General features: G+C 31.4%; 2 protein-coding genes across 8 annotated transcripts in view; one reads left to right on the forward strand and one right to left on the reverse strand.

Annotated features, from left to right (window-relative positions):
• Nucleotides 1-7,645, forward strand: part of CD302 (CD302 molecule) — a 49,733-nt gene extending 42,088 nt beyond the window's left edge. Inside the window, exon 6 of the mRNA XM_051986299.1 lies at nucleotides 4,612-7,645. Coding sequence (XP_051842259.1) covers nucleotides 4,612-4,808 — 197 coding nt within the window. The 3' untranslated portion in view covers nucleotides 4,809-7,645. The remainder of the gene's footprint in view (nucleotides 1-4,611) is intronic.
• Nucleotides 7,646-7,889: 244 nt separating this feature from the next.
• Nucleotides 7,890-18,694, reverse strand: part of MARCHF7 (membrane associated ring-CH-type finger 7) — a 47,569-nt gene continuing 36,764 nt past the window's right edge. For 3 of the 7 annotated variants that reach the window (XM_051986292.1, XM_051986297.1, XM_051986293.1), the window contains 4 exons: nucleotides 15,931-16,063; nucleotides 13,641-13,754; nucleotides 11,214-11,262; nucleotides 7,890-8,810 (listed from right to left, as the gene is read on the reverse strand). In XM_051986292.1, the coding sequence (XP_051842252.1) occupies nucleotides 8,742-8,810; nucleotides 11,214-11,262; nucleotides 13,641-13,754; nucleotides 15,931-16,063 (365 nt within the window). In that variant the 3' untranslated portion in view covers nucleotides 7,890-8,741. The remainder of the gene's footprint in view (nucleotides 8,811-11,213; nucleotides 11,263-13,640; nucleotides 13,755-15,930; nucleotides 16,064-18,694) is intronic. The other 4 variants (XM_051986298.1, XM_051986294.1, XM_051986296.1 and 1 more) reach the window with 3 other exon arrangements.

Here is an 18,694-nt window from a genome sequence, read left to right on the forward strand (position 1 = left end):
TTCATTTCAGCAGAGTAATCACCACAGAATGACCAGAGATAAAGTCCAAATTCTTTTATTATCTCCTTCACAGTCTAGTTTCCTTGCCTGAGGCCCTGGGCTAGCTTTCTGGAGATCTTTCAGAGGGGACTTGGTTTCAGTGATGAAATGGGGAGCCATCAGGAGTTGAATTTGTCCCAGTTTATAATACTGAGTATAAACCAATCATTATATCACTAAGGAATTATTATTTGTTGTAAGATTAAATCAATCATACTGAACTAGAGAACTATTAATCACCACGCTAAACTAGATAACCATTGTCTCATCATTCCACTGAGCACTTTGTAAGAATCCTTGTTTCAAGTTCTGGCCCATTACAATTACTGGCATGAATTTGCAAGTAACCATGGAATCCATATAAAAATATAAAACATATAAGCTATTATCACTGCAAAAATAAGTGCACATATAAGAAAGTTCTAGGGGATAGGAACTCAGACATCATTATATGGCATGGGATCTTTTGCTGCCATTTATGATCTTAAGTCTTTAATTTTTCTTCCTAACTTGCAAATCAATTCTCTTAGATTTAGCTAGCTGAATTATCTCACACAAAGGTGAAGGTACTTAAAGTTTGTAAAAGGAAAGAACTGCATGCTTGCACATTTTAGCAATACTTTTTGATAGAGCTGCAAAAAGTTGCCTGTAAAGAATCCAGAGAACCAAAAAAACTTTGTTATACTATCCTTGAAAAGTGGTTTTTCCCCAGCTAATAATAAACATAATTTATTACCGATATTTATATAGCATTATGTGCCACAGAGTGTTAAGCAATTTTTACAATTATTTTTCTTTTATCTTAATAACCTTGGAAGATATTTGTTTTATGATTTCCATTTTACAGATGGGGAAATGGAGGCAAGAAATTGCCCAGGGTCAGACACTAAGTGTCTGAGGTTGGATTTAAACTCAGGTCTTTCTGACTCCAAACCCAAGAATTTTTTTTTTTTATATCAGCATATTTTATTTTATTTTATTTTATTTTTTTAATTTTTATTTAATAATTACTTTATATTGACAGAATCTATGCCAGGGTAATTTTTTTTACAACATTATCCCTTGCACTCGTTTCTGTTCCGATTTTTTTCCCCTCCCTACCTCCACCCCCTCCCCTAGATGGCAAGCAGTCCTTTATATGTTGGATATGTTGCAGTATATCCTAGATACAATATATGTTTGCAGAACCGAACAGTTCTCTTGTTGCACAGGGAGAATTGGATTCAGAAGGTATAAATAACCCAGGAAGAAAAACAAAAATGCAGATAGTTCACATTCGTTTCCCAGTGTTCTTTCTTTGGGCGTAGCTGCTTCTGTCCATCATTTATCAATTGAAACTCAGGTCTCTTTGTCAAAGAAATCCACTTCCATCAAAATATGTCCTCATACAATATCGTTGTCGAAGTGTATAATGATCTCCTGGTTCTGCTCATTTCACTTAGCATCAGTTCCTGTAAGTCTCTCCAAGCCTCTCTGTATTCATCCTGCTGGTCATTTCTTAGAGAACAATAATATTCCATAACATTCATATACCACAATTTACCCAGCCATTCTCCAATTGATGGGCATCCATTCATTTTCCAGTTTCTAGCCACTACAAATAGGGCTGCCACAAACATTTTGGCACATACAGGTCCCTTTCCCTTCTTTAGTATTTCTTTGGGATATAAGCCCAATAGAAACACTGCTGGATCAAAGGGTATGCACAATTTGATAATTTTTTGGGCATAATTCCAGATTGCTCTCCAGAATGGTTGGATTCGTTCACAACTCCACCAACAATGCATTAGTGTCCCAGTTTTCCTGCATCCCCTCCAACATTCATCATTATTTTTTTCCTGTCATCTTAGCCAATCTGACAGGTGTGTAGTGGTATCTCAGAGTTGTCTTAATTTGCATTTCTCTGATCAATAATGATTTGGAACACTCTTTCATATGAGTGATAATAGTTTCAATTTCATCCTCTGAAAATTGTCTGATCATATCCTTTGACCATTTATCAATTGGAGAATCAAACCCAAGAATTTTAGAAATGATCTGGGTTGAAACAAAAACTTACTAATCTGTAAAATTAGGGAGATGAGCTAAGAGATCCAGTCTGGCCTTCAGTCATATAAAAGTCTCATTGGTCCATATAAAATGAAATGACTTACCCAAGGTCACATAAATACTAAATCCTATTTAATTATGCCAGAAAAGCATATTTAAGCCTCTAATTCTCTAATTACAATTGTTCACGGGCAATGAGCAGGTTTGGCCCATATTTTAAAGTTTAAAGATTTTCAAGTTGAAAAGAGCTAAGTAAAATGCCTAAGCAATGACTTGGAAGGTAGGTTGAAATATGACTGAAATATCAACAAACTATGCTTGGCAGGTGACCAATATTCTTTTGGTAGCCATATGTTAGATGAAATGGAAGAAAAGCTCAGGCACTTTGGGGCAACTTTTTGTGAAATTATGGGTCTCAAAATTTAGAAGGAAAAAGCATATGGAATTTTAGTTGACAACGGTTTTTTGTCTACTTTTGTTTGTCCTACACTTTCATTAGTGACTTTGAATGTATGGGTAAGCATGTTTTGCTTGTGTCAAACTCATTCAAATATATGACGTCTCCAATGTCTATAACCATGCTTAAATGTGTCATGAGAGAAATGATGTTGGAAGGCACAAACACTGAATGTTAACACTGCTGAAGTGAGTCTAACAAGGAAGCTAGAGCACTAAAGTAAGAATTGTGAAAAGGAAATTGCACAAAGGCACTTAACCATTTTGAGGAAGATTAGATGAAGATGTGCATTTTTTTTTTTTTTTTTTTGGTTTGCTTGAATTGGGTAAGAATTTTCTCTATTCCTAAAGTCATCACAAAGATTTATATACTAATTATAGCACATTTAATACATAGCTATTTGGATGTAACTGTGAAAGTATAGTAAGGAGCCTTCTATTTCAATCTACTTTACTTTTGCCAAGTAAGCTACTGTCAGCTTACCAAAAGATAGTATTATTTCTTTCTGGGACAGGTGAGAACCAATTTCTCTCTGGGTATCCTTTTACATCGGGAATAATGAAAACTCCTAAAAAAATTCAAATTTAGTACTATCTAAAAGCATCATCTGGATGTCATGAGCACTTTATTGCAATTACTCAATTTTAACAATTAATCATTACAAATGTAATTCCCAAAGGACCCCAAATCACCATTTTAATAATAAAGTTGAAGCATTTCTGGTCTAAGCATTTAGATCCAGTGAACCTTAGGTTTGCAGAAGTGATTTTAAAGTGTAAAAAAACACTTGGCTCTGTTGTTGCTTTTTAAATATTGAAGGAATTGTTTGTAGATGAATAGTTCCATTTAGAGATTTCCTTAAATCTGTCTTGCCTTTTATATAGTCACCAAAACAAAACAACAACAACAAAAACCAAACAGAGCCTGTTTATAGTTTTCAAAGGTCTCCTTCTGAATAGTTATAAACCTAATGTTCAATGCATTAGTAGTAGCAAATCCTAGAATACAACAGTTTTAAATGGCAAAAACAAACCAAATTGTTCTGAATGTTTTCAATGTTGTATCCTACAATGTTGGCAGGCCATTTTAGCATCTTTTAAATTGTTTTTGAAGCAGTTCTGAACTAAAAAACCTAGGGAAATGGCTGCTTTAGACAATATCAAGAAAAATCTATCATTCAATCTTATGTTGTCTCCTTTATAAAAATGGAGACAATTGAAATGTATGAGATAGTTATTAATGCAGGATGTTAATAGAAACTGTTGACTAATTCAGAAGAAATGAATGAAACTTGGACATTAAAAAAAAAACTGCTTGTCCACAAGAATCTTGTCATTTTCTTCATGTCCCAACTTAACACTACATTACCGATTTTTCTCAAATAGTAAAAGATGAAAAAAAAAAAAAAAGAAATTATGGGTCTCACAATTTAATGATTAAATTTAATTTAGTCATCACTGGAACAAACACACAAACCCATGAAATCCAGATATTCAAGTATTTTTGACGATTTAGATGGCTTAGAACTCAATCATTAAATACGTAGGTGCCATATACATTTTTAGATGTGGGGCATACAAAGAAAAAAAATCAAATAATTCATACATTCAATAAGTTTACATTCTATCAGGCTAAACATCAAAATCATTTAAAGTTAGGAAGGAGGCATCCAGGAGAATTAAGTCCTTATATAAGTGAGCAGAGGTTTGAAGAAAAAAGGGGGATTCTAAGAGATGAAGAAAAGAGATTTCATGAGGGACAACCTGTGCAGACAAGATAGAAAATGGATTGGGTCTCATGTTAAGAATATGATGGCCAATTTGACAGGACCAGAGAGTGCATGAAAAGGGGTAATATACAATGAGGCTAGAAAAGTAGGGTGGAGTTAGATTGTAAAGGGCTTTAAATGCCAAGATACCAGAATGGCATGGTCAGACCTATATTTTAAGAAAATTACTAGAAATAAAAAACTTAATTAGGCATGCCTTATACCAACATTTCCCAGATGTTGAAATATGAAGAGTTTGGTCCCTAACATGTAATTTCTTTTTCTTTTCCCTTCACAGATAACCATATTTTAATAACAGCATTGGTGATTGCCAGCACTACAATCCTGACAATTACAGGAGCAATAGTTTGGTTCCTCTACAAAAGAAATCTCACTTCTGGCCTAACAAATACAGCTTACACAACAGCACCTCAACTTTCTTATAATGATGACTGTATTTTAGTAGATGCAGAAGAAAATGAGTATGTTGCTTAATTTCAATAAGAACTGATAATTTCAGATACAGATTCAAAGCAAAATTTTGAACCACGATCCAAATATAAGCTTCTAAGATAAAGGGGAAAAAAGGTTTTTTAAATCACAAAATCATTTTTCTACTTACATAACAACTAAAAAATCATCTCTAAAGAATGCTGATCATACTGGAAACAATTCTTTGACTAGCAAAAAGAATTTATAGCTTCAAAGCAAAACTAGGTTAAAATTGGAGGAAGTCTTATAAAGCATCTGATCCAATACCCTAATTTTTCAGATAAGGAAAATGAGTGAGGCATGAAGTGATGTGCCCAAACTCTCAAAGCCAGTTATTCATTTGAAAAGGGAGATACTTAAGCTACATGTATAACTAAATTGCAGTTTATATAAACACTAAATATTATAATGGTAATAAAATGAAATGGATTATTAAGAAACATACTGGAATTTTCATATCCACCTACATATTTTTCTTCAAAGTAGAGACATCATGGGACTTATTTATAGATATGAAATATACAGTTCCTGGACTATTCACTATATACGTTCATGGACTACACATCACAGACAACTGTTAAAGGGCTGAAATTTGAACCGAAGACCTCTGACTCCAAATTCTAAGTTCTTTCCACTAAATCATTTTACAAGTTATGCAAGATAATCAAGTCTCATTACTTAATTACCACGGAATGTTTTTCTACTCACAATACGGATTGAAATATGGATGAAACCATAGGGGTTGTTCAATTCCTTGTTATAGGTGCAGAAATTCATGGCAAGAGGTTATAAATTGTACTTCACAGTTAAGAAGCAATCAAAATTCGGATGCAAGAGTTATCTTTAAATCTGGTATTTCCAATATATCACTGTTCTGAATAACATTCAGCAGTTTCCAAAAATTTATATTGCATACGTGGGGGCTTATGCCCCCAAATTTTAAAGAGATGGCAGCATTAGATGTCTTCTTTCAAGTGTTCAAGTTATTTACATAACTGTTAAGCAGGAGAATGCTGGAATTCTGTTCACATTTGATTTGGGAATGAAGTTATCTGTAAGTCACCATGCAATTAATAAGAGGTTTACTTTGCCCAAACATAGCAAGGAAACAGTATAATTTAGCTACCCTGGGTAAACCCTTGCCTTTATATGGAAAACATGTCAGCATGGAAATATGAAGACTTGCATAATCTTCAACCATCTACTTGGTTGGTCAGAGGGGCTCAAACTCTTTCATAGTTGAGACTTTGCTCTTTTAGAAATCTGCATAAAGGGAAAGGGGGCAATCAAGTCCTGGGGACAGCTTTGTCTTTCAGGAAAATTAATTCTTACTATGGGAATTTGGTTCTATCACACATACCTAACTTCAGGTCTTCTCCATTATGAAATACATGAATCCCATTTACCCATACTATTTTTCATCAACATACAAGCTGACATTTACAATTTAAGCTTCATTTACTCCATTAAATTGCTGCAAAAAAACATAGAGAGAAAGCACTCAACACTGGTCAGTGCTGACAGATAGTTCTAGCAATTCCCTTACTGATTGAAAGTTTGTACTGAGGAAAAAAGCCTATGTAATCTACTAAAGCGGAAAAGAGAAAGGGAAAAATTCCGTCTACTGATATGCTCATTACCATGGTGATTTGTCCACTGTAGCTTCTTGGATTAAGGCTTATGACATAAAGGAGAATAAGAAAAAAAGAAAAAGCCTAAACCTGCAGATTCACTATTAATATTCAACCCAACTAGAATTTTGCATTAAAATATTCTGAACCTGGAATTAATGATCTTAAAAATGTCTGTGTACATGTATGTGTGTGTGTGTATAAATATATATTTATTTCAGTAACTAAACCATCTTCTACTGCCAGAATATACTCCATCTCAATCTCCCAGAATTCATGCCTATATATAAATAAAATAGGAAAGGACCATGACCATGTAGTCTAACCCCCTCAATTTGTACAATTGTTGTCATCATTGCTCAGCTGTTTCAGTTGTGTCTGACTTCATGACCCTAATTGGAGTTTTTATGTCAGATACTGTAGTTTGCATTTTCTTCTGTACCTCTACAAATTAGCAGGTTTTTCCAAATCATTAAATATACAGAAGTAGAAAGTAATATTGAATTAATAAAAATAAAGTTCACGAACGCCAAATTAAAAATCTTTTCCATTTAATATGTTGTTTATTTGATTATAATTTTGCTTCTGGCATCAAAAACATTCATTACTCATGTTTCATCAAAAATGATGGCATTAATTTATTAAATTAAACAATCTAAAATAAAGTGAAATTCAGAGGTAAAATAACTTCTCCGAGGTTACAGGCACATTTAAAATGGTATGAAAAGTCAAACTCTGGTCCTTTTGACTGAAAATCCAGCACTTCTATCATACCATTAACTTCCTCTATCTTCCTGTAATAGGTTTTTTTTCTTTGTACTGTAACTGTTTACATACTTTATCCAGCCCCACTCCCTTCAGCAGAATGTATGGTAAGGACTTTTTTTTGTATTCTCAATATTAGTTTATATTAAGGTATTTAAATGAGTTTGTTGAATTTAACTGAAATCAATGACTAACCCAAGTCAGAGGAAGGGGCTAACATTGTCTTGCACATTAGCTTATCAACTATATAATACAATAAATGACTAACTTTAATTCAGACCTTTGCTCCCATGCATAGAAATATGTTTTTAGAATGGAAATATTACCCAAGAGACTCTTAGAAAAAAGTTTTGCAGAAATAGACTTATTAGTACTTGAATAATAACACAAGATATCCCTATAGTCTTAGGGCAGTTTCAAGTTATTAAAGCTTGATGACAAGTTTTGGGTGTTTTGTTTTGTTTTGTTTTTTTGGATAAAACTTAAAATTACACTAAGCCTTTTGGGACATCCTATAAGCATTTTATGATTATATTCAGTTTAGGAATATAATTCGATGCTAGGATTATACTTGTATAATTCTACTCCAGAACTCAAAACTAATAGCTAAAAGAATTCCTTTTCTCTTAAAATAATAAACAAACATTAAATACATAAAACCTGAAAGTTTAAGAAAAGACAACAAATATCAATTATATATACATCATATTTATTTATTATAGAAATGACAACACTAAAAAACACATTGATAACCAGTGTTTTAATTGTGAATGTGGGATCTAAAAAACTTTTAATTAACAGCTTAATTAAGATTGCAATAATTTTGATAAGTTGCATTTCTGCAGACAATTTTGAAATAAAAATTTAGAGTTGTAATATTCCTGAATGGAATACCTGCATACCACATATATCAAATACAATCAGATTTCAAATCAAAACATAATAATTCCATCATTTAAACATTTAAATCCTCGTAATCTTTTATTGCTGTTTAAGTGAGTTAAGAGTTTAAATTTGTTTTAGAAACCTAATATTACAGCTTTTCATAAAGTTTCACTTGCTTACTTTTTTTTTTTAAACACTGGAATTGATTATCAAAATGAGACTGCAACTTAAGGAAGTTTAAACAGAAAAATATCATCCTGTTTCCTGCCCATCCCTCCCTCCCATCTTCAAAAGTATCCAATCTCTTTACTATCAAGGGATAAAATTGAAATTGAATCATCTTCCATAAATATAATCTGACTACAGTAATCAGAACACAAAATGAGGGGAGGAGAATTAAATACTTGAAACAAAGCTAATACTTTCCCACTCACCTCAAGGAGGAAAAAAAAAAAAAAAAAAAAAAAAATCAACATGAAACTGCCAGTCTATAAACATATTATTTTCACTGGCCATGTTTTAGGGCATAACAGTGTAGTTTGAAGTCAGCAACATTTGAAATAAAAGTAGTAATATTCAATGTACTTTTAATAAGCATCCCCTCCCACCCAAATTAATTGTTATTTTATTATCAATTGTTTGCAGCTCATTCGTCTCACATGATGTTAGGCCATGTCAAATGTTCTGTTATGGTCTCCATCTTCTTCAGATTCATCTTCAGAGGCTGTTGAAAGAACAATAACAGAATCAAAACATGACCAAGAAATAAAATGGTTATCAGAAAACAATGTCTGGGGGGAAAAAATTTTGAGTTTTATATCACAATTTGGTTAAAAATTGCCAAAATGAGGATCAAGGATATCATCTTAAAGAGACTTCACAGAAAATTTAATCTGTTACAAGTATAAGGAAAAAGCACCTCACAAGAATGGATGATGCAGACAACGGTAACTCATTAGTTTATGAACACTAATAAATTTAAAGTCACTGAAGCTGTCACTAACAATGCAATGCCAACATATTTGTTCAATTTATTTAAAATAACCAATTAAGTCCACTATAAACACAGCTTGAGCTAAAAATGTCAACAACAAAAAAAGTGACCTTTTCTTGGAACTATTCTATTCCATTTATTTCTATTACACTGAAAGAAAGACTCCTAAAAATGCAAGGTGTGATTTTTAGCAAGAAGCAATAAGATAATCATTACGAAGTTACATAAGGATATCCTAGGATTACTTTAAGAAATTGAATGAATCAATCATGAAGGAGTTATAAAAGACTGAGTTTTAATTACAACTTTGACACTAATTGGCTATGTGACCAGTAGGGGAAAAAAAAAAAAACCCACAATCTTTTCCAAGGTTGATTTTCTTATTTAGAAAGAAGAATATTTATACTACTTACCTAATGAGTTGTTGTGAGGAAAAGTGCACTGCAAATCCTAAAGCACTACGTTCTTAAAGATTGTAAGTTGGATTACCAAGTTTGGGGGGGGGAGAGGGGTAAGAAGAGGATACTGCCAATTTCAAATGACTTTCCAATTTTCTTGGAAAAAATGTCATTATCTGTGTATTATATTTAATAATATGTAACATTTATCTTTTTTTTTAAAACAATATCCAATCAAAATTAAATCCATTTAAAACAACATAAGGGTAGAGAGGAGAGTGTGTGCAATATTTAAGTATTATAATGGATTATATACTATTATGTGTTTCTTGTTTATTCATTCCTACTAGAAATTCCTTTCAAAGAGAATTAAATTTGAAAAATTAATGAAAATCTAAATTCCCACTTTAACCTCCAATTTCTTCACTTGCACTTCATTCAACAAAGAATTTATAACTCCCAGCTGTAAGGCTACTTATAGCCCTAAAATGACAAAGAAATGCCTTTTTTATGGATATAAGTAATATGTGTTATTGTAATATTGTCAACACAACCAAATCCATAAGGAAGAAAAATTCAATGTTTACCTATCTTGAGGAACACATCTTTTTTTCCCCTTTATTCTTGTTCTTACAGAAAATTAAACTGAAACAAGTAAACCAAATTTGTACTTTTATAAAAATGATATGAGATTTTTCTATAACTCATGTTCTCTTCCATTTATTCTCTATTGTTTTTAAAGAAGATGGATATGGGGACTAATAATCTTTAAATGCTAAATAGAATGTATTACAGAAAGTCTGAGGACCAAAAAAACCAAAACAAAATGAAATGAAACAAAACAAAACAACCAAAAAAACAACCCAACTATCAGCCCAAAAGCAATTAACATTAGAAAGCACATATAGCATAAAACACCTATGTTCTTTTTCATAAAAACTTACTAGTTACTGAATTTGAACCATGAAATTCTTAATCCTAAACAACTATGTCTTCATTAAGACTGTTAAATAATGTAATTTTAAAAATAAACACTCAGTTTAAAAATATTGCCAAATTCTTAAAAATAGAAATCTGTTGATAAAATTCAGATCATTTAAAAAGTGCCTTAGAATTACAAAGTACACCCTAGAGTTTGAATGCCCTGCTATGTGCAACATGCATGATTCAGATGTGATTTAGTCAATGTGAAAAGGATAGGAATCATCTAAACAACATGATGGCAGAAGCTTTTGAGAGGAAAGGGGACAGAAGAATACATGGAAAAACAGGGTTCAAAGACATTTGACATTTTCATATAGATGATAAATTACTACCTTAAGGCTTATACAGTATCTTAAAATTTACATATTTTTAAATGTAATTATATAAATTTAATAAGTGTCTGCTTTAAAAAAAAAATATTGAATCATTTACTGTTTTAGTCCCACTTAAAGATTGAGACTGATTGATTCAAGGCATGTTAGGGTTTCTTAACTTCCCATTAAATGAACAGTCCACTGATCATCATCAGTCCCGCCCCTCAATGTTTTCAACAATTTAGTTTCTCTAAATTTCTATCCCATTCTCCCCCCTCCCCCAATTCCGTGTTAACAAAATCACATATCAGTCAAAATGACATTAAAGCTAATACAGCACATGCCTTCAAAAAAGAGGAACAGTGGTAGGTTTTCTTCAATGGGGTTAATTTGCAATAATAAATTTAACAAATCTGGGGAGGGGAAATGTCACCTACTTTCAAGATCTTCCATATGTGCCTGAAGAGTTCTTGCAAGGTTAATAAACTAGAAACAATGCAGAAAGAAATAGAGTAGTTTAAATGTTGTATATGGATCTACAGAATAAGTATAGGTGGTTTATTGTACTTAACACAAAGTTAAATATCATTTTAAGCCCATAAAAATCTAGTTTCTGGGGCTTTATCCTCAATCAATTAAAATACATAACTTAAGGGCAGTATTTGAAATATGTGCATGTATATACATGCTATTAACAATAATCTACTTTTTCAGGAAAATTTTTATTTAATACTAGGTTGCTGCTCTCATTGTTTGCCACAAAGAAAAACAGCTACGACATTCCTTAAATAGAAACAGATTATTCCATGCAATGGTACTCATTCTTTGCACTGAAGCAAATTACTTCAAAATTTAATCCAATTTTGAAAACTCCTTAACCTGGGGACTACATCAATTTAGAGATATATTACAAAAAGACAACTGGATTTCACATTAAAAAGAAAAACAAAAAATTCACAAACCTAATTTTCTGTTTAAATTTGATGTAACAGTCTAAGAAAATTGAAGTTCAATTTTATGCTAAAAATAGTATTGACTTTGAAAAAATCTTCTTAATCACATTTATGTACATAATAGGTTAAGGGACAGATTTAATATTAAAAAACCATCATTCTGTAACCAGTTTTGTTTTAAAAAGAAAAACCATTTTATAATTTGATCAGATTAGAAGAGTAGGAATTCCATGATTTCTAGAAAACATGTGGTCAGGAAATTTTTTTCTGTGGTATCTTAATAATTTATTATTGTTAATTCTTTTTTATTTACCAACAGATGGGTATAATATTAAGTGCAAACAAAATGAAGAACTTACATAAAATGATCTGATCATTTCACATTTTTCAATTTTTTTTCACCATGATTTGTTAATAGAATAAAGTACTGAACTTCATTTACACAATAGCTTCCAAAAAATAAAAAATAAAACACATATATTATATTATAAACTACATTAGGGAACCTTTCTAGTTCTATATAATAAGGAACAGAGTTAAATGCAAAATAAATTATTCAGGGACTATATGAGCATTTAGGCAAATATATTTCAAAATGTTGTCTAGTAACATATAAAATCTAAAAGCTAGCCAAAATAAATAAATCCATAATGGTGGTGTGTAATCATCCACCCCACTCCACCCATTCCCCCAAAAAAAGACCAGGACTTGTTTTGGTATGATGGTGAATAAAGTACCATCTATGATAAATACTACGTGGTAGGATATAGGTTCAAGTAGTTTTTAAGAATATATGGAAAACAATTCATGTTCCAATAAAAATCTGATAGTCCAGAATTAATAGTAAGTTGGAAGTGTAAAAATGGATGATGAAAGGCAAAATTAACTTGATAAAACTATGCCATTCATTACTTCACCAAAAAAATAGCCTAATTTGGCTCTAATAACTGCAGCAAAGTTAGAAGTAAACCTTGTAAAAATGTCAAACTAGCATAGAACTTATGTCAAAGGATGTTTAAAAACAAATGAGAAAATTATCCTGCACATAAGCTCATAACCTGAAAAGAAATATTACATCAAATCCTAAATAAAAATCTTGATGCTGAACAGTACTTAAATTAAAAATTAGTTCACTTTACTAAAGAATTTTTGCTAGTAACTTTGCTACAGTTTATCTCTAAATAATTGTCATGAGACCTCTACCTTCATGACCTAAAATAGAGAGATATTGAATATTGGGGGAGCAAAGGGGGAAGGGGGAAGGGGAGATAAGGGCTTGACTTACAAGTAAGGGGAGAGCTGGTATTTTTCATCTATCTTCAAAGATTAATCAAAAATTAATCACTGAGAAACCCAGAATTTAGAATGATCTAATCTAACTCCCTTTAAAACAACTGTTTTTCAATAACTACAAAATCTACCTTCAACAAAAGTTGAAAATGTTTCGATACAAATAATATATATTGGAAAAAAAATTTTTTTCTACGCTGGAGTTAATTTATAGCATGATCAAATAACTAGAAATAAGCTTATAAAAGTGCCTTCTACCAAGTTTTTAAATTTTGGAAGTTATATTTTAAATTTCCATGCTATATAATTTGTTACAGAAAAAAAATTCTATCTCTTATGTTAATAATTCTATCTAAAGCTGCCATTATTCAAAGTAAAATCATTCTAAAAAATAAACATTATTTCCCTATCCTTGAAAATGTTTTCAAGAACAGAATATTGGAACAGTATCCATACTGGATAGAAAATAGTAAATGTCTGAAAAAAGAAATTAAGGACTTTCACTTTTAAGATCTTTTAGCACCATTTAAAAAAAATAGTTCTCCTAAAACAATTTATATATTTCTAAGCTAAACTACTGATTCAGCCTATTCTCCCATCCCCACCTCAATTATTACTTACTCGGACACGTGTGCTAGCTTCACTCGCAGTTCCCAGCATATCAGAAAAGCTTTGTTCACATAAATGCAACAATACAACCAGGTACAGACCCGAGCTGATAAACTCATACTCTGCCTTCAATTGAAAGGAAAAATATGAGAGAAAAAAAAATCAGAAAAGCAGACTCAAGATATAGATATACAGTGACTAAGTTCCCTGATAAACAGAAGAAAAACACTCATATAAATTAGGTGCCATAGCAGAGGATAAGGCTTAAACATTTTTTAAAAAATATTCAGAAAAACCCTCTTATCAAAACACCATGCCATCTGTTACATGGGAAAGATGTTTATTTAGGCATATTAAAAGAAAAAAAAGTATTTAAAAGAATGGAGGGAAAAGGTTTTAAATCATCCAAAATGGTACAGAACTTTATTTTCTACAAATCTCAGAATAAAGAAAATATTCCAAAATTGTTTCCTTAGCTATTAACTTAAAACTCACATAACTGAAAAAGGATTTAGATAACTAAAATTTTCCATTATGTAAAAACCTACATATCTATAAAAAGTTGGTATAGTAACTAGTGGACTAGTTACTTAGAATATTTGTCAAAATCTATCTGGCTTTTGCATTATGCAAGGCCAGTTAACATATCTGAACTTTAAACTACATATTTACCAAAAACGTCAGCAGTATCCTAATATGCTAAGAAATTTTTAATCACTTCTCTAATTCTAAAAGTCAGTTATTCCTCTAATATTAATAACACTAGACTTGGTAAAAATCCATCTTCTACAGAGGATGTAAAGAGGAAAATAATGAAACAATTCTATTCATGAACATTTTAAACATCTTGCATATCTAATCATGGATTATGATAGATAATGGATAATGAAAAAGTTTACCAAATCACTAAAATCAAAATTCACCAACCAAATCAAGGCCAGGAAGACAGACAAGTGATTATTACAACCAATTCCTAGCACTTAACATTTGCTTTAATAAGACTATTGCTAATTTAGGGAGCCAGAGCCTTCTCAAAAAAGAAATGTTTTAAAGGGCCCAAATCTCCAAGTCTCACTCAAAAATTAATGTTGGAACGGATATCAATAATCAGGCCTATTCCTATAATTCTATTCAACTCACATTCTCTGAGGCAAAAAAAAAAAAAAAGCTTTTTGGCAAAAGGCCAAAATGGGCTCTTGAGATAAAAATAATTCTTCACTATTAGTAGAAAAGGCATTTTTTCCAGCAAAATAGGATAGGGATAGGTTTTGTTTTTATTAGAAAATTTCATTTTCAGCAGGGAAAAATTAGAGGAAATATATCTGTCACTCATATGTCACCTTTGAACCTCTAAGAAGTGATACTAACCTACATAATGACTTGCAATGGAGAAGCTACCATATCACAAAAGTGGATATAGCAATAAATACTTTTAAGGTACTTTGAAGGTACTAATGAACAGATTTGACTAGGGAGCCATGTGAAAGATTAGTTCTTTTGTCAATGAGAAGTTCTAATGAGAAATACTAGAATAAATCAACTCTGTCATGTCAAAAATAAGCTTTGGTCTAACCTTTTTCTTGATCTTCAAGCATATAAAAATTCCCTAAACTGTTTTTAAAATTTTGTTTCATTATCAATAATAATGAAGGTTGTTGGAAACTAATTTTTAATCTCTTATAGACAAAATCAAGGGGGTAAGAGAAGAAAAGAGAGAATTAAAGTGAATGCAGTTGAAAAAAATCAGCATTAATTTAACCATGAAGAAATCATCTATATCCTTTATGGGGAATAGTTAAATGGGAATTCAAAATGTGAAATGAGAGGAAACAATGCTTAAATCATTTCTCTACTCCTTTTCTAAGAGAAATTAAAGCAAAATGCAATCAAATCTCTACCCAAACTGATGGCAAATTCTATTCTTATAGGAAAAGAGGGAAAAAGCTTGAAATTGGTCAATACTATTCACAACAGGCAGCTGGAATCAGAATAATCCTGGTAAAAGAAAGGGGGAAAAATTGCATGACTGAGAAACTTTTTCAAACTTTAATTTGTAAAAAGTTTTTAAGCCTCATAAATACAAAATTAATGACTTGACTAGTGTTTTACCTTTTACCTTAAAAAAGTTAAAGATAAAGGCAGAAGAGAAAAGTCAAAGTATAAGTTCTGAAATAACTCCCAAAATGATGAAAAGCACTATTTGGAAAATAAGTGTTTTGTTTTGTTTTTTAATGCAGGATCCTGATCATGATCAAATTGATTTCCTCAAAAGTTGTCCTCTAAGCACAAAACAGACACTTACCAAATTAGGCAAAATATACTAACTTGTTCATTTGCATGAGCCCTATGAAGTTCATGAATATCAAAATCCTCTAGGTTAAGCTGTAACTTTTCTTTACACAGTTCACAGGTGGTTACAGCTTCCAATGATGAACCTAGTAGACATGAAATTCAAGTTAGATTTTATTTTCATGTATTTCCATAAAACTATTTGCATCCTCATCCCAAACCACCTTTAAAGTTTATTCAGGGGTCCTCAAACTTTTTAAATAGGGGATCAATTCACTGTCCCTCAGACTGTTGGAGGACCAGACAACAGTTAAAAAAAAAAAAAACCTTTAGATTTTGTGGGTCTTTAAATAAAGAAACTTCATAGCCCTAGGTGAGGGGGATAATCGTCCTCAGCTGGCACATCTGGCTGAGGGCTTTAGCTTGAGGACCCCTGGTTTATATAATTAATATATCAACTTTATTCATGAAAAAAAACACTAATTTTCAAAGCAGTAAAATAAATATCTCCTTGAATATGGAAATAGGCAATTTTCAATATGCATGTCAAACAACAACTATTGCCCCAGATAAAATTTGCTTATTCATACTTAGCTTTTCCCAGAAACCTCTACAAAAGAATGGAATTTACAATTTTCCTTTACATGGCAACATACAAACAATGGCAAAGTCTACTCTAATTACTTTAAGACATAAACATCAAGAGACACACCCTGATGAAGTGTCTTTGGTATGTAAATACCTAACAATTTTTAGGGGCTAAGCACTTGCCTCATGTGTTACTAATCCAATTGCTTTAGAAATATGGAAAATAGTCATCACAGTCAGATTCCCAGCAGCATTTCCTTATCCCCAAATACCCTTAACCCTTGGACACTTTTAAATTTCAATTTCCAAACGACTAACAGTAATCCTAAACTAATCAAATATCTTGGTTATTCTTTTCTTTTTTTTTTTTTTTAATTAAAGCTTTTTAATTTTCAAAACATAAGCACGGACAATTCTTCAACATCAGCCCTTGCAAAATTTTGTGTTCCAATTTTCCCTTCCTTCCCCCACATCCATCCCTAGATAACAAGTAGTCCAATATATGTTAAACATGGTAGAAACATGTTAAATCTGATACACGCATAGATATTTATACAATTATTGTGCCGCACAGATCTTGGTTATTCTTAAAAGGCTTCAAAGTTAAGGGCAGTTTTCTAAAAAGCAATTCAGTACTCAATAGAACAAAGTATAATAACCACAAAGTATATAGTGATAATTTGAAAAAATAAATGTAGAAAAGCAGGAGTAACATGTAATAAATTAATATCAGTACTTCAAGGTAAAAAAACTAAAGATGAATACTTAGAGCTCAGAACAACAAGTCAATGTATCTAAAAATGTATTGCAAATAATCCATTTCACTTTCACTATAATTCCAATGAAGAACTAAAATTCAAATTTGTCTTAGATTGAAATTACTTTGTTACAGATTTAGAACAGGAAGGGAACTCAAGATAATCTAGTCATATGCCTTATCTAGAGAATAAATGAGATCTAAACTTTCAATTGATTTTCCCAGACTAATTCAGCAATTTTTCCACTGCAGAACATTTCTTCCCATAAACTTTGTTGCTGCTCTTTTACATTTCCCTTTTGTTAAAAATAATTCCTTATGTGGAAAATCTGTATCTAAAAAACAAGAACATACTGACCACAGAATTTATAACTGAAAAGGACCTTTACTGTCACCTAACTTTAATTTTGCAACTTTATTTGAAGCCTAGAGTTTAACTAATTTATCCGAGGAAATACTTGTAGCAAGGATAAGAATGAAATCTTCTGACAGGAATCTCCACCCCCTTCCCCACTAAACCATACTTCCTTCTACATGTTTGAATTCAAGTGGTGAGGAAACTGCGAGCAGAGCTGCTAAAAATTATGTGCAACAATTAAAGTTTCTGAAAGCACAAACAGACTCATCTAAGTAAACCTACAGACATTTTTCAAATACCAGTGAATAATCAAGTGACAGTTACATAAGGATTAAAATCAAATAAATTTTCCATTCTAGTAGTAACTCAAATTACCTAATTTCCACAGCATTAAACAAAATCTGATTATCAAAAATTATACTAGTGTGTATATTAAAAAAAAAAAAAAAAACAGTTCTCTTAACATGCCAAATCAATTAACAAAATAAAATTTTAACAATACTATGAAAGTAAGAGCTTTTTGTTTCTTCAGGATCAACACAAAAAGCAGTTATGAAAGTGATAGATATTAAGGCAGAAATCAATATTATTAGTATTAGACTCACTCTGCAATTTAAATGCCATGTTCCTGGTAAAATTCATAAAGCTAAAGATTCTCAGGACAATTCATAAAAAGTATATAGGAAAAGATAATTCAAGACAAATATGGAAAAACAGGCAACTGGAAAGGAAATATGTAATGCTAAGATCCTCTTCCCAGCCATAGATAGAAAGTTGAGAAGAGAACTAGCAGCACTGTTAACACTGTCTCCTCCCCTCCTAAGCTTCCACTTTCTAGGGCAGCACACCATTCCATAAACAGTCTGATCCAGCTGTTTAGGATACAAGTTATTCACTTTAAAAGTACTTTTAATAAGAAAATATTGATGGAGAGGTTAGGAAAAGAGGTAAATTAAAACAGTAATGAAATCTTAGCTTTTAGGTGATTAAAATTTTAGGAATGTCACTGTACCCATTTCAAAATGTGATTTTTAATTATGAAATGGGGAATTCAAGAGAATAATTAAGATTCTA

This window comes from Antechinus flavipes, chromosome 3 (genome assembly GCF_016432865.1).
Source record: "Antechinus flavipes isolate AdamAnt ecotype Samford, QLD, Australia chromosome 3, AdamAnt_v2, whole genome shotgun sequence".
Classification (NCBI taxonomy): Eukaryota; Metazoa; Chordata; class Mammalia; order Dasyuromorphia; family Dasyuridae; genus Antechinus; species Antechinus flavipes.